Raw genomic sequence first — 26,888 nt, 5'->3', positions numbered from 1 at the left:
ACTTGGTGCTGGGATAGATGGAAATCTTCAGCTTCTTCTGGAAGGCAGACACCAGCTTGTACAGAACCCCACACCCACCTTCACCAGGGCCTCCACTGGACCCTGCTATTGAGGCCTGAAGGCCTCCTGAACCCTACAGCTTTGGGGCATCCTTTCACTGGGAAGCCTCAGCCACCTACAGCAAGAGGCCAAGCAAGAAGCCAAGACCACCTTGTCTGTGGCCACCAGAGTCACAGCTGGTCTTTCAGGCCAGCAAGATCCTTCTCAGGAGCCCGGCTTTCTTCACCTGCCTGGCCTCTTCAGAGACAATCCCCTCACCCACCTGAAAAACTGCAACACAGCAAACATCCACATCTAGAAGTCCCTCTGGAGAAGTGTGCCCCGTCTCTCTGATGAATCCCACAGGATTTACAACTCCCTGAGCTGCCCACCACAGACCCATCAATCATTCACCAGACAAGTGACCAAAGCCTGCAGAAGGAATGGGACTAAGCATCTGATGTCCATGCTTTTTTTTTTAAATATAATCTGGAGGAAAATTAATCTTTGTAAATATCTTTTTCTGGTATAACTGAATTTCAAACAGGTTCTCAAAATAAGAGTGATTTGTTTTTTAGCCCCTATACATTTTTTTTTTTTTTTTTTGGAGAGAGAGAAAGAGTGAAGAGGGAGCAGAGAGAGAGAGAAGGAAAGAGAGAATCTTAAGCAGGCTCCATGTTCAGCTTGGAGGGCAATGCAGAACTCAATCTCACAACTCTGTGATCATGACCTGAGCCAAAATCAAGAATCAGATCCCTAACCAACAAGTCACACAGGAGCCCCATAACCCACATACGTTTTAAAAAATTCAGTGGTTTGGGGGCACCTGGGTGACTCAGTTGTTGAGCAGCTGCCTTCGGCTCAGGTCATGATCTCAGGGTCCTAGGATCGAGCCCCCCATCAGGCTCCCTGCTCAGCGGGAAGCCTGCGTCTCCCTTTCCCACCCTACTGCTTGTTCTTTCTCACGCTGTGTCTCTGTCAAATAAAGAAATAAAATCTTTTTTAAAAATTCAGTAGATTTTAGCATGTTATCCTAGTTGTACAACCATCACCACTACCGAATTCCAGAACATTTCATCACCTCAAAAATAATCCGGGGTCTATCTTAAATTACTCTTCTGCCCACGCCATTCTACGACCATAAGCTGTTGACCACTTTGTGTGCCCAGAGCGTATATCCTTGCAAGTAAGTATATCCTTTAGCAGTAACTCAAGGTGAAATATGGAAATGCTGGCCAAACTGTATAAACTATTACTAGCACCCCTGTGCTCAGAAACTGGTGGACAAATGCCCCTCAAACCAAGAGAAGCCTGGGGTGGCTCAGTCGGTCTGATTCTTGATTTCCACTCAGGTTGTGATCTCAGGGTTGTGAGTTCAAGCCCCACACTGGGCTCTGCGCTGAGCCTGGAGCCTGCTTAAGATTCTCTCTCTCCTTCTCCCTCTGCTCCCTGGCCCCTCGCATGTGTGCATGCACAGACATTCTCTCTCTCTCTCAAAAACAGAACAAAGTAAAAACAAAATCCAAGAGAAGCTCTCATAGGAAATTTTTAAAAATCGTATTTAAGTATTCACTCACTCAGGAGACTTTCTAATAAACCACAGGATCCCTGAAAAAAGAAGCATTTAAAAAGAAAAACCTGGGGCGCCTGGGTGGCTCAGTGGGTTAAGCCGCTGCCTTCGGCTCAGGTCATGATCTCAGGGTCCTGGGATCGAGTCCCGCATCGGGCTCGCTGCTCAGCAGGGAGCCTGCTTCCTCCTCTCTCTCTCTGCCTGCCTCTCTGCCTAATTGTGATCTCTCTCTGTCAAATAAATAAATAAAATCTTTAAAAAAAAAATAAAAATAAAAATAAAAAAAATAAAAAGAAAAACCTGGGAGAAGGGTCAGGACCTAAATTCCAGTCTTTCTCGGCTACGCCTCCCCTGCTCCACCTTGGCCACATCCCTTAACTGCTCCGGGCTCCAAGTTCCCAATTTGCAAAAGAAGGTGGCAACGCAGATAATCACTTAGACTCCTTCCAGCTCTGAGAATCGCGAGTAACAAATGAACGAGCATCACCTCTTAGTCGAAAGGCAGAGTGATTTCTTTAGGTGAGAATTAGTCACCCCAGTCCACCACTAATTCCACAGGGAGCAAATGTGCATGCAGCTCGAGGAGAACCAGCGAACCTTCCAAAGGCTTTGACCAAAACCTCTTTGCAAGGAGGAGGGTCTTCGGGGGCTCGTGAGTATCTCTTGGATGGCGACCTCCTGACGGCATGAAAGAATGACAGGAGGCACGCGCCAAGGCATAGAAGCTGTGGCACAGGTGAGGGGAAACGGGTAGCGTTCACATCATGGGTTTCATATGATTTTTGTTTTGCTAAGGATAGGTTTTCAACACGAGTGTGCAGAGGGCACTCAACAGCAAACCTCATAGTCGGGAGACAGCCCCAGGCTGGGGGAATGGGCAGAAAACAGCAGGTGTGCATCACAGTGGGAAAGTATGGAGTAAGGCTCTGAGAAAAGAAATTCAAGATATCCTCATGAGACACGGGTTCAGATGGGTCAGATACAACCAAGAAACACTGTGTCGCTACTGACAGTTTCCTTGGGAGACTAGTTCAAATAATCTGAAACAGCTAAAGGTACCAGCAGAAAGCTGTCATCGTTTTGGGCACAACGGGAGCTAGAAAGGGCTTTAGAAATAAGCCAGTTCACCTTTCTCATTTTAACTGAGACTCTGAGGGCTTGGGAAATGCCTTAAGCCCAGCAAACGGCCAACAAACATGGGTTGAAGGAGCCTGACTGATGAAATGTGCATTTCCAGCCATACCGCACGCGGATACTATTTCGTGACATTTGGCATCAACTTCAAAACCTTTCAGAGTAAAAAACCACAATGGAACAGAGTATTGCAGGCAATTCCTGAATCCGGGAAACAATTATAAAATAACCAAGGCAGCCAACAGGGCAAAGGTAGGCTTTAAAATCTGACTTCTTTCATCAATGATGAATATCGTATGATCGCGTATGATGAAAATGTACGAAAGGATGTCAGTCGGCAGTAGGGTGAATCTGAACTTTTCCACCAAATCCTTTCCCACTAGGACTGAGGCAATTCTGGATGTTTGAAGAAGGAACTTTAGAAAAAGAAAACATGAGCACTAGTTTATCCAGCAGATAACAAGCCTGTCTGGACAGCTGAGGCCGCACTAGATGAAAACAGACTACAAAATTCAAGAAGGGGTAAGAATAAATTCACGGGCAATGGATCCTCAAGGGGTCATTGAGACCAGTTTCCAGTACGTGGGCCATGCCTAACCCCGGGGCTCCCATCCTGGCAGGCAAACCACACACTCTCACAGAATCTCCCTCAGAGATACAACCGGGTCACAGCGCTGGGTTGAATGGGCCACAGAAAACAAACGGACTTACCTGTGGGATGAGACGCAAGTCCCAGAAGCACCACGCTGAAAACGGAATAGCAGAACAGTAAGAAGTCTTCCCCCAGCACTGAGAAAACAGCAATACACATTTCTGCCCATTCTGCTCAGAAACAGTGAAATCTGCCTAAAAGCTGATTATCCGCAGAGAATGGTCTCACTCATCAGTGAGAGGGTGAGATCTCCTGAGATGCCTCGGTTTTGGGCAAGGGGGCTCACCGTACCCCGTGATGGGCCGAGGACCGACACCCCACTCCGAGGCCAGCCTTGGGCCGTTATCACCATGCTCACCTAATCTGCCAAGGGTATGTGTAAGCTCAACAAAGCAGACTCTCAATTATAGATCGGCTGCAATGGAAAAACTAGCTGTTGAGCATGAGGTATGTGTGTTTACCATAAAATTAGCTCTGTAGAAGGTAAGCTAGATTTCCCACAGAATGATCCATCCCACCCACCATGTGCCTAGAAACTACCTGGACTGATGGGCAATGAAGCCGAAAAGGATGAAGAGGAGGAGGAGTGTCTCTGACACTGGCCCTATTGGCCCTTGGCATTCTCCCATCTTCCTCTCTGGAAGCTTCTCCTGTCTCCCAGGAACTACCCGCCGACTGCACCTTCACACTGCCCCGGGTCACCCCGGAGTCACCTTCTTCCATCACAATCCCATGCTGCCCAGCTGGCTATCTGGGTAGAGGTTAGGAATACAACTTTTTATCCAAGGATAGGAGGGAATTTTTAAAATTTTTAATGCCAGATAGCCTACGCTGGTCCTTATGCTGGCTGGACATCAGAATAGCCAACACCCTGGCTAGGCTCTCTAAGGGCAAGATCTGGGCATCAACCGGTTTTCTCCCTGGGTGGAAACTTACACCCCTGGGTGCACTCAAAGGCACCAGGATGGAGAACCATCAAAGTCTCTAGCTGATGACATTATAGGCAGTGTGGAGGACAGTTTGAACAGGGAAGCCACTGTTAGTGTGACAGGGCTGCCCCCTCTCTACCCCGGGGTTAACTCCTTGCACCATTTCAGTTTTTCTCAATTTCTTCCTTTCCTCTGCCCCTGAAGTGCAGGTTCTCTGATGGCTCAGAGGAGGGGCGCCATGCGAAGAGGCAGGAGGAGAGGAGGGTCAGGAGAAAGGCAGTGAGAATGCTGGTCATTCAGAAGTCGTGGGTTTGTTAGACAGGCCTTACACGTAGCTGCAAAACACACACACTACAAACAAGACTAGAGACGTTCTGTCCTTCGCTGGTCATCTCTTCTTTCTTTGGCAAACACGGACCCTGTACATACACACTCCATTATTTTATCTCACTGGATCCCCTTCTGGTTAGAACTCCTATGGCAGGACAGAGGAGGCCCCTTTCCATCCCCAAGTAACTCCCAGGGCTTGCTCTGGTATCCCAAATCCCATCACTGGCATCATCGCAAAGGATGTTCCCAAAGTAAAATATTAGGGGACAAAAGTAAGAAGAAATAATTAAATGAAAGGGTTGATCCTCTCATTCCTGTTGGAGTTTGGCAAATCTACTGGCATACCACTCCTAATTCCTCCACTGTGACCTCCTATGGGAAAGAACCACATTTTATTCCTTCTGGATCCCAAGTGCCTAGTGGGACGAGACATAGGGCAGGCACTGCGTATGTTTTTGGAATTGTAGTTATTCACCTTAGGAGTATTTATGGTGGGCATAGGTTATACCTTGAAGCTCCCTATATTTCTAAGACTATATGTGACATGTAAAGAAGAAATTATAAGCCTGTAAAAGGCATATCATGACAGACAGCAGACTTTTAAAATGCATTCAACAGCTGTTTATTGACTGTCCAGTCAGTGCCGGCTACTGTTCTAATTTGGGGATATGGCAATGAACAAAACAGAAAACCTTCCTCTCTTTCCCATATAGGAAATATAATGGGGAAAGAGGAGAAAAATGTGTTCTCTACAGGTTGAAGTCCAATCAAAGTCATAGCCTGACAGAACCCCTGTCTATTTCCCTCTGACACACACACACACACACCCAGTTTCATCTGCAAAATGGTGGTGGGGGGGAGTAGAAACAGGGAACATATGATAATTTTATATTTAACATTTAATAATGTCTGTGAAAATGGTGTTGGGCATGCATTCCACAATATTCATTCCTTATAAATTACCTAAATTTCTTAAAATTTCTAGACATTCTGTTTATTTTCAGCCTCAGATCCAACCTCCTCCTTTATTCCTTCCTTCATCCATATGCCATACGGCGGCATGGACAGCTCCAACCTCTGGCTTCTGGCTCGTGGTGAGCTCCCTTCTGTCTCCACCTCAGGCCCATCCCACACACTAGGACACGTACTCGTGTGTAGACAGGTGAGCCTGCAAGTCCACCCTCCACGCATACCCTGTCCCCCACTAATACCCTGTCTTTGGACACTTCTTGGGTCTAGGAATGCGCTGGGAAGATAGAAGGCCTGGGAATCAAGCCAGACCTGGGAATCTCCAAGACCACTTGAGCAGGGAATTCTAGGTCCCAGGCTAGAAGGGAGGATGTGGGCCCTGGGAAGAAATGTCCCCTTAGCCTTACAGACTTCAGCACCCATGGGGAAAGGCATGGCCTTCTGAACTCTGGAGCCAGAAAGAGGTCCCTCTTGCCTGGTCTACGGATAGAACTACAATTTGGTTTTCTCAACTTCTAGTCATCTCACAAATTATTTAGCTTGCCTCTCTGGTAGGCACCCTGGCTCAGAACTCTAATCAAAATATTATTGGGAACTAAAAATCCGTTAGCTCTAGAAAGACAGGAGTTGTTTCTTGAAAACTTAAGTTATATTTTACCTGAACATATAGTTTAAGTACTGCTGGTCAATGTCGCTAAGGAGTTAGAAAAAAAAAAAAAAAAGAGAGAGAGATAAGACATGTAAAATAACAGAAGTGTTTTACATACACAAAAGAGGCATTATATTCTAGTAAATTATATCTATGGTTAAGTTTCTACATTTAAAAATTGTCAATAAATTGTATGAAGTATACTTTATATTCAAAACTTTTTCCTGGCTTGTTTTTAAAAAAACACTTCCTAGTTAATAGTTATCACAAACATTTTTACCTGTGACAGATTATCTCCTACATGTACATTTTCCACTGCGAAAGGAGAGTCAAGTCTCTCAGGCCATTGGACTGGCTCCCAGGGCCACCATATTTGACAGATAAAAATACAGGACACCCAAATAAATCTGAATCTCATATAAGGAATCCCGTTCAAGTATACTCCGAATATTGCATGGGCTACAGTTATACTAAAAAAAGGACTCACTGGGATGCCTGGGTGGCTCAGTTGGTTAAACGGCTGCCTTCGGCTCAGGTCATGATCCCAGCGTCCTGGGATCGAGTCCCACATCGGGCTCCTTGCTCGGCAGGGAGCCTGCTTCTCCATCTGCCTCTAGCCTGCCACTCTGTCTGCCTGTGCTTGCGCTCTGTATCTCTCTCTCTCTCTAACAAAAAAAAGAAAAAAAAAAAAGGACTCACTACTTCCCTGAAATTCAAATTTAACCTGGGCATTCTATATTTTATCTGGCAACTTCGCTGGCTTTTTGCTGCAGAAGCCCTTCACTGAAAGAACAAAAGGTGTTCTAAGGACTGAAAGTCACAACCTCTGAGAGTATAATCTCCTCCCAGGGGTCCTTCTGGTGACCCCAAAAACCCAGAGGCCAGGGGGCCAGTCCGGGGCCTCTGAATCTCCCAGCTGCAGGCCGACCCATGCCAGGACTCCTCTCTCTTTCACTGACATTTGTCTGTTGTCTGCTGTGTTGACTGAGCAACAAAGCTCTCATTTTACCCCAGCACAGAGCTCAGGACTGGGGGAACTTCTGGGTCTGAACGAAGTCAAGTTAGAAAGGGGCTGAGGAAACAAGAAAAAAGAGTTGGCCTCTGAGCTGGAAGAAGTAAACTGGGGCCCCAAAGCAGCGGATCACGTAATTTTTATAAAAATGTCATCTGAACATCTGCCCCTGCAGGAAGAGGCCAGGGGCTCCCCTGCTCTTCACTTACTGATGACGGTGGGTAGGATCAGGTGCTGGTGGTGCCCACATGCAAGGGCCCAACAGCAGGAGAAATGGCCCTGGGGGCCCTCGACTGCCGTGCAGAGTCTCCAGCTGAACAGAACAAGCTCACGACACCGTAGGTCTCACCCCTTTGCTTGAACCGAACAACCCACCCACCACACTGGAAAAGGTTTACCTTAGTGCGCTGGGTTTCCGGACCTTCTGCAATATCTTATATGCCCCTGAAAACGAAGCGGTGCGTGTTACTGGCACAATGACATTCTGCGTAAGGGGCTGCCCGCACCTGCGGGGAAGCAGGAAAACCACAAGGGCGAGGGCCGCTCTTCCCGAGAGGGTCACCACCGCTCTGTGGGGGGGAGCCCAGGATGCCAGTACAGTAATCCCCTGTGATGACCGTTCAGTACAGAGAGGGCTGGGCTGGGAGGGCTCGTGATCCGCAGAAGGACACAGTTCACAGGCAGGTTTCAGCTTCCTTTGCAAGGTGCACAGGAGGAAGGGACACGCGGCATTTCTGAACCGTGTGTAGCCAAAGCAGGGCCCTGCTCCCCCTAAGACTCCAAACAGGAAAACCTAAACGGATGACTGGAAATGAAGTCAGATGGCCCTTAGTTCCCCCGCTTCCCTCTCTTTGGGTATGCTGCTGAAGGACAGCGTTTCTGACACAAACTTCTGGATCTCTTCTCACCATTTTTAAAGACCAACCAGCGTTTCTCGAGTAGACGTGAGCAAGCAGGCCAGAGCCGGGGTGAGTTAATTAACGTTTGTCGAGAAAAAGAGGAGACTATATCAGAAATGGGAACATTTGAGGAAAACTCCCAAACAGGAAAATCAGATAAGAAAATGCCCATTTAAGTTTAACCTTGACGCCTTGTCTGTAATCTTCCTATCGTTCAAGGTCTCCGAAAGTGGATATATCATAAGGTCTAAATAATAAGCCTCAATGATTTAAGTAAGCGTTCTTTTAAAACTTACCTACGCAGATTAAGTGAATTACAGCCCAGAAATATCCACCGGGGTCAAACTGTAACACAGGATTTAAAAAATAATAATAATAAAATGGCTACAAGTAGGGACAAACGGGACCCAGAGTGGCCATCAGAAACCCTAAATGTCAGTGAATGGTGCCAAGCAAGGGTGCCATGACAGGACTCTGGGGCCTTTGGCCAGTCCATCCTCATTTCTCACCTCGATGTCTATGATATCTTCCTACTAGGGCTCTCTGCCTCCACCACCCCTTTTCCTGTTCTCCACACTGCCTTCACACGGTGTCTCCACAAGGCTAATCAGATGGTGTCACCTACTGCTTAAAATCATTCAGTAGTCCCCCAGTGACTTCAGGATAAAATCCAAACTCATGGTACCCAAGGATCTCTAGGACAAGCCCCAGTCAACCCCACCAGTCCCATCTACTGCACGCCCCCCGGAGGAAGAATTTGCACTCCCCGAGCCTGAATGCTTCCCCTACCAACTCAGCTGAGGAGCACTCCCTCTCTTCTTCCCCTCCTTATTTTTCTCTGTCGAAGTTTATCTCACTTACTACACTCTGTTTCACGTATCATCTCTCTCTTTCTCCACCACCCACTAGCCTGTCAATTCCAGAAGGGCAGGAATTTACACAGGGGTATGCACATAGTGCTCACTAAAGCTGAATCCTAGAAAGGCAGGACACCCCCACGACAGTGCCCACACCTGCTTTCTTCTTCTGGCCATCTGCTCCTCGCCCTCCAAGATTGAGGTCCAGAGAGCAGAGTCCGGCTCTAGCATCAGAAAGACCCCCACTTACTCACTAGCTGGTGACTTGGGGGCCTTGTTACTCTTTAGCTATGCAATGGAGACAGTAAGAGTCCTCCTTGGGCAACTGCGAGATTTTGAATAAAATAAAGCTCATGAAGCATTGGCCCAGAGCCTGGCACATAGCTGGCTTCCTGTAATCATTAGTTCTTCCCACTTCCCGGGTCCCCAGAGTCTTCTTAGGTGCCGCATGGCATCCCTATCTCCCCACGACAGAGCCCTGGCCTCCCCATGCTATAATTATCTGTTTCTTGTCTGTCCTCCTCTCCTTTGCTCTGACTAGACTCTGACTTCTGCCTGGATGAGGACAATTCTTCTTTGTGTCCCCAGAGCCTGGCTCAGTGCCTGACACTTGATGGGGACTTAATAACTGCTGGGGGAGAAAAGAGAGAAGACAGACCCACCACAAGACGACTACCGGGGGGTGAGGAGGCGGGTCCTCAGGGCCTAATAAGGAAAAACTCAGGGTAACAAAGTGAAAATCACTCTGCAGATGAGGCCCTTGGATGAAAGGGAAAATCAACATCGCCTCAGTGCACGAGGCTAGGGCAATTTGGGCCGGGACTTATGGGTCTTCCAAGCACATACAGAGGGCCAACGGCACCCGCCATAGCCCCGGGAGCCCAGAGCTCCGCCGAGCTGCCATAGCCCTGAAGAAAAGGCGAAGACCTGCGGAAAAGGTGTTGACCTGGCCTAGAGGCACCTAGCCTTTGCAGAGGCTGGGGTTCTTCTGATTCCCAAAGGAAGGACTAGGAAGTTCTGCTCATACATGGAAGCTTCAGACCATAAAAAAGACACCTGGAAGGCAAAATGAGTGCCCTTGAACTTACCTGGGGGTCATTGAAGGGAAGGCATCCTGCGGCAGCCAGGAGGAAGAGGGCACTGTGCAAAGAGAGATGAAAGAGGCAGCTTCACTTTTCAGTATCAAAGGGTTGCCCAGAGGGCGTGGGGGCTGAAACACATGGCGTGGAGCGAGCCTGGAGCCGAGCCCCTGTGAGACTCCGCCCCGTGCCCTTAACTCCTCTGAGAACCCCATTACCTGTGCAGTTTTCCACTGCGTGCCCCCCCCGGGGACCAGACAGTTCCCTCCCTGGGGTTCAGCTGGCCTCATCCCCAGACATGGGCACTTACTTGCAGGACATTTGCTAAACCACAGCTGACTCACTCGAGAAAAACAGGATGCCCGTGAACCAGGTAATAAGAAATTTTCTAAACCACAGGTCCCCCCAAATACACAAAAACTGGGTAATCAGACTGCAGTTCTGCCACTTAGGAAAAAGGAAACACCGTGGAATGCATGTTAAAATCTTTTGCGCTTTACCTTCCCCACATGATCAACCTGAACATCTCCAGTGATGGGACAGGTGTGTGCCATATGCCTCCTGATACGACATACCAAGACGGCCACATCACTCCCGTGACATTCCTGCCAAATATGCAGAATCCACCGCGTGTGGCCGGCAGCCTGGGGCAGGGGAACCAGTATGGGGAATCCTCAGAGCTGGGACCTCACGGCCCTGGAAGATCAGCACAACACGGGACACCCTGGAATACAAGGAGGTCCTCCACTCTGGGCTGCCCTCCTTCTACAGCCTCGCCAGCTTTGACGGCGCACACACAAAGAGCCTCCAGAAGACTCCAAGGCAGCAGACTGTCAAGGGACTCTCAGGCAAACGGTGGGATGAATGGAGGGAGGCGGCTGGAAGGGTTTCTTCCAGAATTAGGCAGGTTTTAGGTGGGGAAAGGAGAGGAGAACTGTAATGGGTTTGGTGTCTACCTACAGCAGAAGGCTTTCTAGGCTACAGGAAGCTACAGGCTTCCCCATCCACAGGCAATGCATGTTAGAGGTCCTCTTACACAGACAGCCCCTTGGGGCTGAGAGGAGATGGGGAACAGCCAGGTGGAAGACATTGCTTGGTTTCCCACCAAACCTGGTCTTGAGCAACGCCTGATTATATCAGGTATTAGTGGGTTTTAATGCCTCTCTTTAACACCTGCTAATCTTTTAAACGAGAGGATGAGTCCTGACAGTGTTGTGTTTTTCTTTTTCCAAGTAGCAGCGTGTAATAAAGGCAAAATAAGAGACTGGATGGAAGCCCAGAAATACTTGAAACAAAAAGTCCTAAATCCACGTGTCAAAGCATTTCTGTTGGTTTTCTATCCTCAGGACTGAGCTTTGGAGCTATAGCCGAGGAGGCCGGAAGCAGCTAGAGAACAGGGTTACAGGTTAGCACATAGCAGGGTGTGGGGACTGGCCCGGAGTCCAGCCCAGCTCGCGTTTCAGCCGAGGGAACGAGGCACAAAGGGCCATGAAGTCTGCCCTTAGTCGCCTTGCTGTGGCCCAAGACCATGACCCAGATCCCTGACCCTGCAGCCAGTGCTTGTCCCACCAAGGGAATCATAAAAACCCAATAAAGTGCAAACATGATTATAAGCATTTTAAGTCATTTCCCATGTTTTCCATTTTCCTTCTCCCATCAGTATTGCACAACTCTTAGTGAAGTTTTGGGCATCAGTGACTGAAATCAAGCATGGGTTATTTTCCCCTTAGGAACAGAATATTACAAAAAAAACAAAACAAAACAAAACAAAACAACAAAAACAGAGAAAGAAAGATAGTAAAATTTAGCACAAGACACAAAACAGGGCTATTTAACTGTTTATAATAAATTCTGTCAGCTCTCAAAAAGGAATCTCTAATCATTTATCATCATTTAAAATCAGGTTAAATCTTTTACTTTAGAGGGCTGTGGGCTGTTGTTGTTGTGTTAACTTACCTACAGATCTTTGCAGGAGAAGTTTTCTGTATGAAAATAAAAGAGACTTATAGTTAGTCCATATAAATCCTCTTTTTCCCCTTAAAAGAAAATATTTAGATCAAGAAGCAAATGAATGTTGGGTAAGCTTAATGGGGGCTTAAGAGCTGGCTGCACCGTGGTATTTCTGGTGGCTTTTTCTGCTTGGACCACACAAAGGATGACTCAGAGGTCCAGAGCTGAGTCACTTGGGCAAAGAACTCTGGGTGTGTGGCTTTTCTACCCTCACCCCTGGAACTGGGTTTACTCACAAAACCCCAAAACAAGGCCAGGGCCACGCCTTCAGATACCTTACACACCAAGAAAGGGAGAGAGAGAACTCGATGGAGACCTGCGGCAGAAGAGAAATCAAGCTCTCGTTCAGTTTCTATTCCAGTCTGCCTCCTTATGTTTGGTTTTCATTGATCCAGCCCTGACGCTGAGCAGTGCTGGAAGTTCTCTGGGATGATGGACAAATGAAGAAACAGGAAAAGGGAGAAGGGACAGTTGGCTCTACCCCTAGAGAGAGAGAAGGGGCAGATCAGGGAAATCTAAACTTGCCATTTAAAATGCACCAAAATGAAGAAATTCTAATGTAGGCCCTACTTCATTCTCTCCTTTTTATTAGTCTTTTTAAAAAAACATTTTATTTATTTAGAGAGTGAGAGCATGAGCAGCAGGCGAGGGGGGTGGCAGAGGGAGAGGGAGAGAGAGAATCTCAAGCTGACTCCATGCCCCATCCAGAGCCTGATGCAGGGCTCAATCTCGTGACCCTGAGATCATGACCTGAGCTGAAACTGAGAGTTGGATCCTCAATCGACTGAATCGCCCAGGCGGCCCATCGTTTTTATTAGTCATTTTATGGGAATTAGTTCTTTGCACTCAGGGATAATGTTATAGCACGAAGAAGCATAGATGTTTCTATATTTGGTAGAGGAAATAACATTAATTCTGGACATTTCCAAAGGATTACTTTGTTAGTTGGGGACAAACTACAGCTTTTTTTTTTTTTTTAAAGATTTTATTTATATGACACAGAGAGATCACAAGTAGGCAGTGAGACAGGCAGAGAGAGAGACAGAGAGAAAGAGAGAGAGAGAGGAGGAAGCAGGCTCCCTGCCTAGCAGAGAGCACGACTCGGGACTTGATCCCAGGACCCTGAGATAATGACCTGAGCCAAAGGCAGAGGCTTAACCCACTGAGCCACCCAGGCGCCCCCAAAGTACAGCTTTTTGACTCTAATTCTTGAAGTATGAATGGGTGGCTCAGTCGTTAAGCGTCTGCCTTCAGCTCAGGTCATGATCCCAGAGTTCTGGGATCAAGTCCCATGTTGGGCTCCTTGCTCAGCAGGGAAACTGCTTCTCCCTCAGCCTGCTACTCCCCCTGCTTGTGCTCTCACTCTCTAACAAATAAATAAAATAAAATCTTTTAAAAAAATAAAAATGAAGCACTCAAAAGGTAAAAACTTCCATTTACAAAAGACATGCTCCAGTCTTGGGGATGTCATGTACAGCACAGGGACTAGAGTTACTAATACCATACTGCAGATTCACAAGTTGCTAAGAGAGTAGATCTTGAAAGTACTCACCAGAAGAAAACAATTTTTGTAACTACATATGGTGATGGATGCTAACTAGACTTACGGTGATCATTTACAAGATATATAAATATCAAGCCATTATGTTGACACCTGAAACAAATATGATGTTATAGGTCAATCGTATCTGCATTTAAAAAAAAAATGCAGAGACTGAAAAGGTAACTTGGTTTGCTATAAAGCCCATATTCAGTTTTCATGCATTACTAAATAATCCCGTTTGCACTGTTTTCATAAATAGATCCTGTTTGTGTGCGAAGCAGCGGCTTGCAGCTCTAACTCCTTTCCTCTCATCGCTGTGGAACCTGCCTCAGTTGGCGGTGCCAACCTTGACTCCACTGCCACCTGGTGGGAGCCCATCCCTACAGTACAGAAAGGAAGACCCAAAAGGGTGACCTGGCTCAGGGCACCCGGGAGAAGTGCCCCATGGTGGGAAAATGTGTCACTAAAAGATTCTGGGCTAATTTGCGACAACATGGATGGAACTAGAGGGTATTATGCTGAGCGAAATAAGTCAATCAGAGAAAGACAATTATCATATGATCTCCCTGATATGAGGAAGCTGAGAGGCAACGTGGGGGACTTGGGGGTAGGAAAGGAATAAATGAAACAAGATGGGATGGGGAAACAAACCATAAGAAACTCTTAATCTCACAAAACAAACTGAGGGCTGCCGGGGGGAGGAGGGTAGGGAGAGGGTGGTGAGGTTATGGACATTGGGGAAGACATGTGCTATGGTGAGTGCTATGAAGTGCGTAAACCTGGCGATTCACAGACCTGTACCCCTGGGGCTAATAATACATTATATGTTAATTAAAAAATAAAAAATTTTAAAAAGAAATTAAAAAAATAAAGGATTCCGGGCTAAAGGCAATCAGTATCTCAAGAGCTAGGCAGAAAAGCAGGAACAGACAGGACAGAGCTAAAGAGCAATTCTAGCTGGTCCGTGAGTAGTAACAGGTGCACCCAGCAACCGTCTGGGGGCTTCCGACACCGGGCAGCAGATCAATACAGTGCCCGGAAGAATTCACCCGTTCCACAGAGGAAGGCTGCTTTTTATTGTAAACGCCTCCAGAACCTGAGATATGGAGATGAGAACAAGCATTAAACGCATTACTGAGCTCCACTTCCCGGGGCTCTGAAAACAACTCAGGAGTTAACTTGAGGCGTTCACCTTTTAAGCCTCCTCAGTCTGAAAGTCACCCAGGGGTAAGTCCTAGTGATATGTCAGTGTTCTGAAGGGTCAGTATAACTTCTCAAGTCACATCAACAAAAATAACAATAAATAACTAACATTCCAGGGAGGTCAGCTAACTTCCTCTGAGGATGACATACTCTGCCAGGGTTGTTCTAGGCCCCAACCAGTATTGACTTATTTCATTATGGGTTATTTATGTCTCAGGTTCTATGATACAGAGGCAGACACCAAGGCCAGGGAAGTCAGCAAAGTTGCCCAAGCTCCCAGGGTCTGAGCTTCAGTGATCTAGCCCCAGAGCCTGACCTTTTATGACACTATTCTGCCACTGCCAGCCCGCCAGTCCTGCAGGGACACCTGCCAGCCCTTTCAGAAACCTACCTTCACCTGCTGCTTCCTCTGCTTGCCTAGTGCCCTTTCTCCCTGCACTTTGAAAATTTCTACCACCTGCAGGACTGGGTTCAAATCCTGCCCCTGGCCCTTCTAAGCAGACTTACCCCGCTCCACCCACACCCCTGTTCCAGCCCATTTGACATTCTATGGGCATCACAGTGTGTGTTTACGTGTTGGCTCCTCCATTCAGCTGAGTCTTGTGAAGGTGATCAGTGTGTCCTGCAGAGCTCCACAGCCGCAGGCCTAGCCAGATGTTTGATACATGGAGAACAAACAAACAAAAAGATGAACAGCAGCATTCTCATGTTCAGCTGTGACAAGTCTATTTGCAAGGTAGCGAGACTAATTCTATAAGCCCCATATTACCTTAGAGTCAGACTACATGTGCGAGTGTTTGCGCGTGCAAGCACAGAGAGCCACGGATGGTGACCACGAATCACAGCCCCAGACAGAGCTTATCCTTATAACTTGGGAACAAGGTCCCGAGAAGGCCAACCTTACTCTCTGGAGAGGAGCCTGGTGAAACTGACACACCCTGGACAAAACAGGCCAGAACGTGAGTCACAGGTGAAATCTAAGAGATGTCACACAGCTGTGCTCCTGGTAACATCTGGTCACTTTGTTGAGGCTCCAGGCTAAATGATCAGGAATGTGAATCCTGTGGGAACAGGTCACAGCCAATCTTCCATCGTCATCACAGAGCAGATTTTAATGCCAAGCTACTAGAAACCACCTGCCAGTCTAGAAACAGGGATTGGCCAACATATCATGTTCCATGTGGAGTGGAATGAGGACATGAATAGAGATTCCTGAGAAACTGATCAGTGGACAGGATATGTTATATCATTTGTGGCAGTATGTCTACATATGTATGTTGGAAAAAAGTCTGACAGAATAGAGTAGGAAAGAAAGGTGTGTTTTTTAAATTACTAAATAAGTACATAATTCATGCAACTATTTCCTAATTTACCTTGATAAGAAATGATATTGTTTATAAAGGAAATAACCAACAAAACTAAAAGACAACCTACAGAATGGGAGAAGATATTTGCAAGTGACACATCTGACAAAGGGTTAGTATCCAAAACATATAAAGAACTTTTACAACTCAACACCCAAAAAACAAATAATCTGATTAAAAATGGGCAGAAGTCATGGACAGACATTTCTCAAAGAAGACACAGAGATGGCATGAAAAGATGCCCAATGTTCTTGGTCTCAGGGAAATGTAAATCAAAACCATAATAAGATATACCTCACACCTGTCAGAATGGCTAGAATCCAGAACACAAGAAACAAGGGCTCGCAAGGATGAGAAAAAGGAGCCCTCATGCTTCTCTGGTGGGAATGCAAACTGGTGCAGCCACTGTGGAAAACAGTACGGAGGTTCCTCAAAACATTAAAAATAGAATTACCGTATGATCCAGTAATTCTACTACTGAGTATTTACCCAAAGAATATGAAAACATCAACTTGAAAAATATATATTTGCACCCCCATGGTTATTGCAGCATTTTTTTACATTCACATTTATATTGGCATTTACAACAGCCAAATTATGAATGCAGCCCAATATCCATCCACAGACGAATGGATAAAGAAGTGGTGTACAGGCACCTGGGTGGCTCATTGGGTTAAAGCCTCTGCCTTCGGCTCAGGTCATGATCTCAGGGTCCTAGGATCGAGCCCCGCATCAGGCGCTCTGCCCAGCGGGGAGCCTGCTTCCTCCTCTCTCTCTCTGCCTACTTGTGATCTGTCTGTCAGATAAATAAAATCTTTAAAAAAAAAAAAAAAGAAGAAGTGGTGTATATACTTACAACTGAATATTACTCAGCCAAAGAGAAGAATGAAATCTTGTCATTTGTGACAGCGAGGATGGAGCTAGAGAGTGTAATTCTAAGTGAAATCCGTCAGAGAAGGACAACTACCACACGTGTAACTTAAGAAATAAACAAACAAAAACATAGAAAAAAAGATAAAGCAAAAAACAGGCTCTCAACTATAGAGAACAAACTGGTGGTTACCAGAGGGTAAGGAGGTGGAGGATGGGGGAAGTCAGTAAAGGGGATTAAGGTGCACTTATCATAATGAGCCCCGAGTAATGTATAGAATTGCTGAATCACTGTACTGTACACCTGAAACTAACATAACACTGTATGTTAACTGTACTGGAATTAAAATTTTAAAAAAAAGTGATGTTGTTTAGTGTTAGGGGTGAAATGGAGATGAAGATTCAAAATATTCTGGTTTATCCAGTTTCTTCCAAGGACAGGTCCTCTCAGCCTGGAAGACTGGCCCCTGGTCTCTGCCTGATGGAAATACCCCTGAGGACGCTCTGACCTGTCTCCTACACTCAAACTCGCCTATGGGATCCGACTGGTCCATCGGGAAGCGACATCCTGCAGAGACGCCTGGATCTTTCCCCCAGACCAGGTAAATCTTCATTTTCAATTCACAAGAAAAGTATTCACTTTGTAGACAGGAGGCATGAGTCCCTCTCCCAGAAGCTGAGCATCTTGGTCAGAAACTCAAGCTGAGTTTCTGAGGCTCAGTGGCTAGTTCGTGAATGTTCAGCTCGGCAGCGATCCTGGGGCTGGACTCGAGGGCTACAAAGACAACAACCATGTGGTCCCTGCAGAGGAGGGGACTCAGAGGAAGCAGGCAGAGACCAGGGAAACTCCGACCTCATTGCACTGAACCTCAGATGCCCTGGGTGTAAAATTCCCCAATCTTTATATATTACTAAGAAAGCATTTGACCTGGGCACACCACTGATTGTAGAAGCATCCCGACTGCAGATAGTATTTTTTTAACGTGAGAAAAAGTAGCACATGTTAAAATTAATGAAATACGGAAATCACAAGATGGTGTGATAAGTCAAGTGTTGGAGAGAGGTGCTCATGCTCCTTAAGGTGTCCGAAGTGTCAGGCTCCAACTGCACGCACACCAACCTCAAATACCGAGGCCTCCCCCGTGAGAACTCGAGAGCTGCCACTGCGCCCCCTCTCACCTCCTGCAGTCCTGTCTCCCCCACCATAAATCTGATCAGTCTGGCCTTTCACACCCAACCCCGGTCTCCCACTGCAGGCAGCATATACCCCAAATTCCTTGCTCAGCATCGAAGGCTCGTCTAAGTCTCCAGCCTCATCCTCAGCCCTCCTCTCTTATCAAACGCCAGCTGCACTGGCCCAGAGTGGCTCCTGCAGAGTCCCTTCCGACATCTGGTCCTCTGCATCTGCCTCTTCCTGGGAGCCCTCCCCTTCGCCCCACCTGCCCGAACTCCTGCTCAGCTTTTGTCCATGTTTGAACGTCACTTCCCCGTAGGGGACTCTGTGGCTGTACAATCTGGCGGGTAGGTGTCACAATGTGCTCAGCTGACGTTCTCTAAGAACAGCCCAGAGCAGCGAGACCATGCCCCTTGGTCACTACTGGAGACCCGGAGCCTGGCACAGTGGGCGTGTACACAGATACGTAAATATAATCGCGATGAATGAGCGGGTGCTTGAAGAGGTTCTCTGACAGATCACAGAAAAGAACACATCACGACATGGTCTAGGAAAAATGAGAAGTTTCGTTGTGGCTGGATTTTCTAAAACCTGAGAGGTGTATGGAATCTTTGCATGCTTCCATGCAGGTCAGGGGCAGCTCCCACGTACACGGGGGGACATGATCAGATCTGTTTCAGAAGGTCACTGAGGTGCAGTGTGGAGGAAGGGGAGCATGGGGAGAGGCAGGGAAACCGGCCAGGCACACAGCACATCCAGCAGGCGAAGGCAGGTGATGGCGTGCACAGAACACAATTGGATAACCATCTAAGCCAGGACCGCTTGCCCCGGGCCCTACTTGGCTGCTCGAGGGCTCAGGGGAGCAAGATCTCATTTGACCCCTAGCCAGGTAGCCCTAAAATAGAGATGAGTGCCTGACCCAAGGTGGGAGCAGAGTGGGAATGGAGATGAGGGGACAGATTCAGAAACAGAGTGCAGGGGAAGGATGACGAGACCAGGACTCAAAGGGGACCCCTATGTTTCTGACTTGGGCGGTGATGGCCAGGATCAAGATCACTAAGAAAGAAGCAGGTCGTGAAAACAGAGCCGTTCCAGTTTGGTCCCTCTGCCCTTCCTACGCCCGGGAGACAGCTGCAGGGAGAGCCAGAGGTGGCAGCCATGGGGATCTGAACTCAAGAGAGGTCTGGGCTAGACCTGGGACACAGGAGTCACCGGTGAACTGAGAGGGAGGCTGCCGTGGGTGTGGAGGAAGCTGTCCAGAAAGTGTGTTCGTGGGAACAAAGGGCTCCTGACCCTGGGAGACCCTATAGGGCAGACGAAGGAAGGAGGAGGAGGGGCCATAGACTGGGGGAGAGAACCAGCAGGTCACAGGGGCCTAGAGACTCAAAGGAAGGCAGCAGTGAACCTGGTGATGAACAGTGTAAAAGGCCAACAGAGTCGCAGCAATGCAGGCATCAGGGACATCGGCCAGAGAACTTCAGGGTAATGGTGCGGGCAGAATCAGGAGCAGGCTGGAGGCGAGGACACAAGGCCATGGACAGCTCTGAACCCAACCCTCCCTTGGGCGCTGTGCTGGGGGTGGGCAAGGAAGTGGCAGGGCAGAGGTGGAGGGGTACACAGGCAAGGGAGCCCACCGGTAGGGTTCTAAAAACAGCCTTCCAGAGCTGGGCTACTGGGAGCGGGTCTCCCAGGGCCTGCTCTGTCCTTGGGGGCCTGAGAACAGAGTGTCTCGGGGCTGAGGGAAGAAAGGCAGCAGAGAGAGAGAGAGGTTAGCTCTCAGGGACAGAAGGGATAGTCCGTCCACAGAGCTGCCTGCAAGGAGCAGGCAGGGGCGACAGGGTACATGGGTGTGTGGAGGGATCTCAGCCATGGGAAGGACACCTCTGTCCCCTGCACACCTGTGAGAAGTGAGCTGCCTGAATGGCCAACTAGCCTCTCTAGTTGAAAAGTTCCAGATCTGTGGGCAAAACCATTTCGAAAGGGCAGATGTTACAAGGAAAGAACTCCCAAAAGAGGAACCAAATTAAAACCACTACTAATAACGTTAATAAATACAGCAAACATGTACAGAGCAGCTACTGTGGGCCAGAAACTGTTGGACGCACTTAACATGGGTGCCTTGCTGTGTCCTCCGAACAACCCTGGGAGCTGGGTGTCACCTGGGAAGCAAAGGGGACTCCCCCAGGGTGGGCCGATGCTCCCAGCACCCTTTGCGAGGAGGCTCTGCCATGTATTTCCTGGCGGCCCTGGGATGCACTGTGGCAGGAAGGCTGCCCTCCACCCCACCCTCCTCTGTCCACAGTAAACTCCTCCTTGTATCCCAGGGTGCTCGCTCTGCCACGCAGTGAGTGCCACTCAGATCCACAAGTTCCCCACATACATCTGATGAACCAAAGGGATGTCAAAAATGAGGGACAACTGCCAAGCTGACTTGACCACCATCAGGAAACAGATGGCAGGAAAAGGTAGACACTAATTTGGGCCATAAGAAAAGGTGCATCTTTGAAAGTTAAAGCAAAGGAAGCGAAACTAGCATTCTGCATTACCATTTACCTCTTTCCGAAAACACTTCTGGTGCCCACAGAGGATAACTTCAGCTACATTATGCAAAGTGAGAAACACAGGAATGGCCTGAAAGAAAACAGAATGTAATAAGCATGAAAATGTTTTCTTTGATCCCATAATTACATAATACTTGATTTCTGCTTAAAAATAACGATCCGTGGGAACTTTTGGCATTTGCATACACAATCCTCCCCAGCGAAAACTCTCTGGCGCGGATTAGGGCTCTCTGTTAATAGTATTACTCTTGGCAAGCTAAGAGGCTCAACGCCTATTTATTAAGCACCTACTATGTGTCAGGCACTGTGCCAGGTGCAGGAAACACCCAGGGTGCATATGTGATCAGGAGACTGTCCCTATCAAGGTCAGAGTTCTCCTGGGATACACAAAAGGGATACACCAATCCTGCTTGGGGAGAGGAAGCGAAGTCCTTTGGAGAAATGAGAATGGAATGTCAATTGGAGTGAGCCACTCAACAAGAGGCAGAGAGAGGGGCCACCCAGGTGGGAGTGAACCCACTCCTCCAGGAACACACATGGGGGTGGGGTTGCGTGGTGGGACGTGAAGGGGGAAGCTGGGGAGAAGAACCTAGAGAGGTCGTCAGGCTGTCAAGAGCCAAGGAGCTGCTGAGAGTTTCAAGGCAGTCACAGGATTAGATCTGCATGGTTAAAGGAACTTGGGCTCCCAGCAGAGGACAAAAGGGAGAGGTGGTTGGTAAAGTCTAGAGGTGTGGCAGACTGGAAAATGGACAACAACAAGGAGTCTTTGCAATTGTGATTAAGTTCAGAACCTTGAGATGGGGAGTTCGCCCTTGGTTATCTGGGGAGGCCTTCAATGCAAACGCACGTACTTGTAAGAGAAAAGAGATTTGACGCACACAGAGGGAGAGGCACTGGGACCACAGAGCCAGGGACTGGAGTGAGGCAGTCCCAAGCCAAGAAATGCCAGCAGCTGCCAGAAGCTGCAGGAGCCAAGGCATGGATTCTCCCCCAGAGCCTTTGGAGCGTACAGCGGCCCTGCTCCCACACCTTGATTTGGGCACAACAACACTGATTTCGGATGTCTGGCCTCCACAACTGGAAAGAATAAGTTTCTGCTGTTTTAAGCCACCTGGTATGTGGTCATTTGTTACAGGCACCATAAGAAACTAATATAAGGAATGACAAGATGGTGGCCTGAACTTGGTAGTGGCAGTGACAATGGCGAGTGTCCACATTAAGGAAATATTTAGGAGACTGAGCTGAGATAAATATCTGAATAACCAGGATCAACTTTTCACCCAAAAAAAAAAAAAAAAAGAGGAAGGGAAAACGATACTAAAAAAACCGAACACTCCAGACGGTTATTAAGGTACACAGAGCACCCACTATGTGTTTATAATCGCTGGGCTATTGCTAAGAATGGCTGTCTCTCCTAATTTGGTGGCTAATCTTGACCCAGTGAGCAAGAAGAATTAAAGGGCATGGGATTTTGTTATTGTCTCTGTTGTTGATGATGATAGCAATATTTCCTGAAAGTCAGAAAAAGACCAAGCATAGGTGGAACTGAGCCTAGGCTAACCTTAGTTTGCTCCTCTGTTTGGGGATAACAATACCTACAACACAGAGCACCTGGGAGGAATGATAGACGGAGGTAAACAACCTAGATGAGTGGCTCCGGAGCACTGAGTGAAAGGTGGTCAGTATTAACAGGTAGCCTGCCCTCAGCAGCCTCGACAGAGAACCCTGAGCAGGGACATCATTCCAGCTTGGAAAACTCACTTAAGATCATGCCGCTCGCCTACTTCCAGATGGATCTAGTCTTTATCTTTTTGGAGGATATATTTTTACCTTGTTTTGAAAACTCTTATAACTTTGTAGCTCTGCCCTATTTTAGTATTTTGTTCTAACTTGCACTATTTTATTTCTTTTGGAGTTCTGGCCTTCTATTTCCTGCCTTTGTAACATTTCTACTCTTAATTTATCTTTCATTAAAGTGCAACTCAATCTAGTTTTTTTCCTTTTAAAATTATACTTTATAAAATTAAAAAACTAATAAAGTCATACTTCAACAATTAAATAATCCAATTAAAAATGGGCAGAAGACATAAACAGACATTTCTCTAAAGAAGATCTACAGATGGCCAAGAGACACATGAAAAGACGCTCGACGTCACTCATCATCAGGGAAATGCAAATCAAAACTACAATGAGATCTCACCTCACACCTGTCAGAATGGCTAAACTCAAGAAGACAAGAAACAACAGGTGTTGGTAAGGAAATGGAGAAAAAGGAACCCTCGTGCACCATTGGTGGGAATGCAGACTGGTGTAGCCACCCTGGTAAACAGTATGGAGGTTCCTCAAAAAGTTAAAAATAGGGCGCCTGGGTGGCTCAGTGGGTTAAAGCCTCTGCCTTTGGCTCAGGTCATGATCTCAGGGTCCTGGGATCGAGTCCCGCATTGGGCTCTCTGCTCAGCAGGGCGCCTGCTTCCTTCTCTCTCTCTCTTTCTCTCTCTCTCTGCCTGCCTCTCGGCCTACTTGTGATCTCTCTGTGTCAAATAAATAAATAAAATCTTTAAAAAAAAAAAGTTAAAAATAGAATTACTCTATGATCCAGCAATCACACTACTGGGTATTTACCCCCAAAACACCAAAACACTAATTCAAAGAGACACATGCACCCCAAATTACAATATCTAAATTATGGAAGCAGTCCAAGTACAGATGAATAGATAAAGAAGAGATGGTATACACACACACACACACACACACACACACACACTGGAATATTACTCAGCCATCAAAAAGAATGAAATCTTGTCATTTTCAACAACATGGATGGAGCTAGAGAGTAAAATGCTAAGAGAGGTAAGTCAGTCAGAGAAACAAATACCATATGATTTTGCTCACATGCAGAATTTAAGAAACAAAAAAAAGAGACAAATGTAGAAACAGACACTTAAGTACAGAGAACAAACTGACCAGAGGGCACATGGGAATGGGGGAGGGGGTAAGGGAGATAGGTGATGGGGATTAAGGAGTGCACCTGTGAGGAGCACCAGGTGATGTAGGAGACTGCTGAATCACTATATTGTCCACCAGAAACAAATGCAACACAGTATGTTGACCACACTGGAATTAAATTATTTTTTAAAAAGTGAAGTTAAAAAAATCATACTTTATTTTTATTATTTCCTAATTTTTCATTTGTTTTTTGTGTTTCTTTTTATTCCTCTTAAGTTTTTATATTCTGAATTAACTTTTATGCATTTTAAAGATGGTAAGAGAGATTTTTTTTTAACTGGCTCAATGCATTAGCCCTATGTTTGGCAAACTCAGGGCTTGGCCTTCCAGTTCTTGGCTTTAGAAGATAGAAAAGAAAATCTTGGATGGGGTAATTATGTGTACATGAAAATGAATACAAAAGGGCGACATGGATGCTATTTATTTAAAATTAAGACCTTTTAAAAAATGCTTTTGGGGGTGCCTGGGTAGCTCAATGGGTTAAGCCTCTGCCTTCAGCTCAGGTCACGATTTCCCCCCTCTCTCAGGGAGCCTACCTACTTGTGACCTGTCAAATAAATAAATACAATCTTTTAAAAAAATGCTTTTGCCTCCTTGACTATAAAACCGTAAGAAGACGAGATTTAGGAACTCTAGACCCTAACTCTAGATCTCAAGGAGGCTAATTCAGAAAATTAATAAGAATTTTAATAAACTGTGACTAGGTTTTTCAATCTCCCCAGGCCCTGCTCTCATCACATTCTGGAAAAGGATCTATTGCTACACACAGAATTGATTTTCAAGTACACTAATGAGAGCTACCAACAATGTGTTGGACACAGTGCTAATTATTTTAATTACATTCTGTTATTTAAATCTCCTTCCAACAACGCAGTTACTCGGTGCTGGTACCTTGATTTACAGACAAGGAACCGAACGCTGTGAAGACGAGCCAACTTGCTGAACGCTCACGGCCGGTTTAGGGCTCCCATGCAGGCTTCTCTAACCACAGACCCCATGCTCCTAACCTCAGTGCTACGATACCCGAATGATGGCAAGCCCACCAGGGCAGCCTTCTAGCCCTACAACTGTCCACCAAGTCCAGGAGGACTGGTGGGTTCTAAATCCGACCAGTCTGCTTCCTCCAGTAAGAATCCTGGTATGATCTAAAATTAGTGAACTCAGAGTAAACTCTGTGACAGGTTTTAAAGGATAGCTTCCATTTCTACTTTAACAAATTGAAATCTGGATTTCTTAAGCCATCTCTCTACTGAGAAGCTAGCAGGCTTTAGAAACAGTCATTCTTCAACTGACCATCTCAGCCTCCATAAAGGTCTATGAAAAACAACGATTAACGCAGTTTGCAAACTTCAATTACTGATTTTCCTTGGCCTCTAACTCTGTACAAGTCCCTGTCTATAAACTGTGCCATCCATTCATGACACCCCAGAGTGAGTGATTCTTTAAGGAAACCTGCCCTTTAAAAAAGAAAGAAAGAAAGAAAGAAAGAATGGGGCACCTGGGTGGCTCAGTGGGTTGAGGCCTCTGCCTTCGGCTTGGGTCGTGATTCCAGGGTCCTGGGACTGAGCCCCACATCGGGCTCTCTGCTCAGGAGGGAGCCTGCTTCCCCTCCTCTCTCTGCCTGCCTCTCTGCCTACTTGTGATCTCTCTGTCAAATAAATAAATAAAATCTTTAAAAAAGAAAGAAAGAAAGAAAGAAAACCTGCCCTTTATTATCTTACTGAGGATCAGCAGAACTTATGTTAAATCAGACCAAAGTTCTGAGAAGTTATGCTAGCCATAATAATAGCTAAGATATACTGAGTGCTTATTATGTGCTAGCTGTTATTCTAACTGCTTCTGCATACTTAGTTGTCATAATAACTCTACGAGGTAGATACTATTAACATTCCCATTATACAGATGAGAAAAATGGAGGAATATACTTCGGTTCTCTTTTTTAACCTGCCTCTTAATAATCTGAAAACCAGGGGCGCCTGGGTGGATCAGTGGGTTAGAGCCTCTGCCTTCAGCTCAGGTAATGATCCCAGGGTCCTGGGATAGAGCCCCACATCGAGCCCCGCATCGGGCCCTCTGCTTGGCAGGGAGTCTGCTTCCCTTCCTCTCTCTCTCTGGGTGCTTCTCTGCCTACTTGTGATCTCTATCAAATAAATAAATAAAATCTTTTTTAAAAAGTCTGAAAACCACTTTTAGAAAATCTATATACTTGTTTGCTGCTAAAGAGAACAGAAACCTAAGCATGTTCTTCCATGTTGTATACTCTAAACCACAAAAGGTCCTACCATCTTTCATCAGGAAAAATGGCCAAGATCAACTACTGTAAAGCCCATATCATCATTACAAAATGTAATTAATCAAATTCAACTACACTGCAGGCCAATCATTTAGTTACTTAGGGGCACAGTTTGCAACTAATTTTAGAGTCCATTAGCTTAAAATTCAACATCTTATCCATGTCCCATTGGACATTTTTCTCTGGCTGGGAAGAGAAATTGGCATCTATTACTTACAATTTTTCATTATTCCCATGCTTTCCAGAATGGAAAATTCTGAGGCCTTGATTATTATTTGTTCAGGTGTTCGGCCTGAGAACAGTTTTCTATGGAAAATCCTGACCCTGTGCACAGGCACAGCCATGGGTCACAGCAGACGCCGACACCCGCCCCCACCCTTTTCCAAGCAGAGTCCTGGGACTGGCTTCTTAATTTTTGTAAAAGAATGTCAATCCTATCTTCTCTTTGGGTGATTTTTAGATAGTAGGTGTGGGCTTAATCTACAAGACAATAACTGCACTCCTGGCAGGGAGTCGTTGGCTACCCAATTTTTATCAGAAGCATGCACACCGGAAACGATGTTCCTGGAGGGTTGCCTGAGGGCAGTCTGCGAAGGGAGCCAGATAAGCAGGGTATCTGTTTTAGCCCCACACAACTGCTCCTACTGAACTTTTCTATTTCATCATGCACCCAGAAATGCTCTAAGAAACCAGGCAGTCACTGTGTTTTCTTATAAGGGTGTTATCAGAGACCCTGCCTCACTAA

General features: G+C 46.6%; 1 protein-coding gene across 1 annotated transcript in view; it reads right to left on the bottom strand.

Moving 5' to 3' along the window:
* Positions 1–26,888, bottom strand: part of TMEM241 (transmembrane protein 241) — a 91,681-nt gene that overhangs the window by 29,215 nt on the left and 35,578 nt on the right. Inside the window, 7 exon segments of the mRNA XM_032310246.1 lie at positions 3,455–3,489; positions 6,282–6,317; positions 7,683–7,728; positions 8,480–8,528; positions 10,129–10,180; positions 12,076–12,101; positions 20,837–20,914. Of these exon segments, the coding sequence (XP_032166137.1) occupies positions 3,455–3,489; positions 6,282–6,317; positions 7,683–7,728; positions 8,480–8,528; positions 10,129–10,180; positions 12,076–12,101; positions 20,837–20,914 (322 nt within the window).

This window comes from Mustela erminea, chromosome 13, assembly GCF_009829155.1.
Source record: "Mustela erminea isolate mMusErm1 chromosome 13, mMusErm1.Pri, whole genome shotgun sequence".
In the NCBI taxonomy this organism is placed as follows: domain Eukaryota; kingdom Metazoa; phylum Chordata; class Mammalia; order Carnivora; family Mustelidae; genus Mustela; species Mustela erminea.
This window is presented reverse-complemented; position numbering and strand designations above follow the sequence as displayed.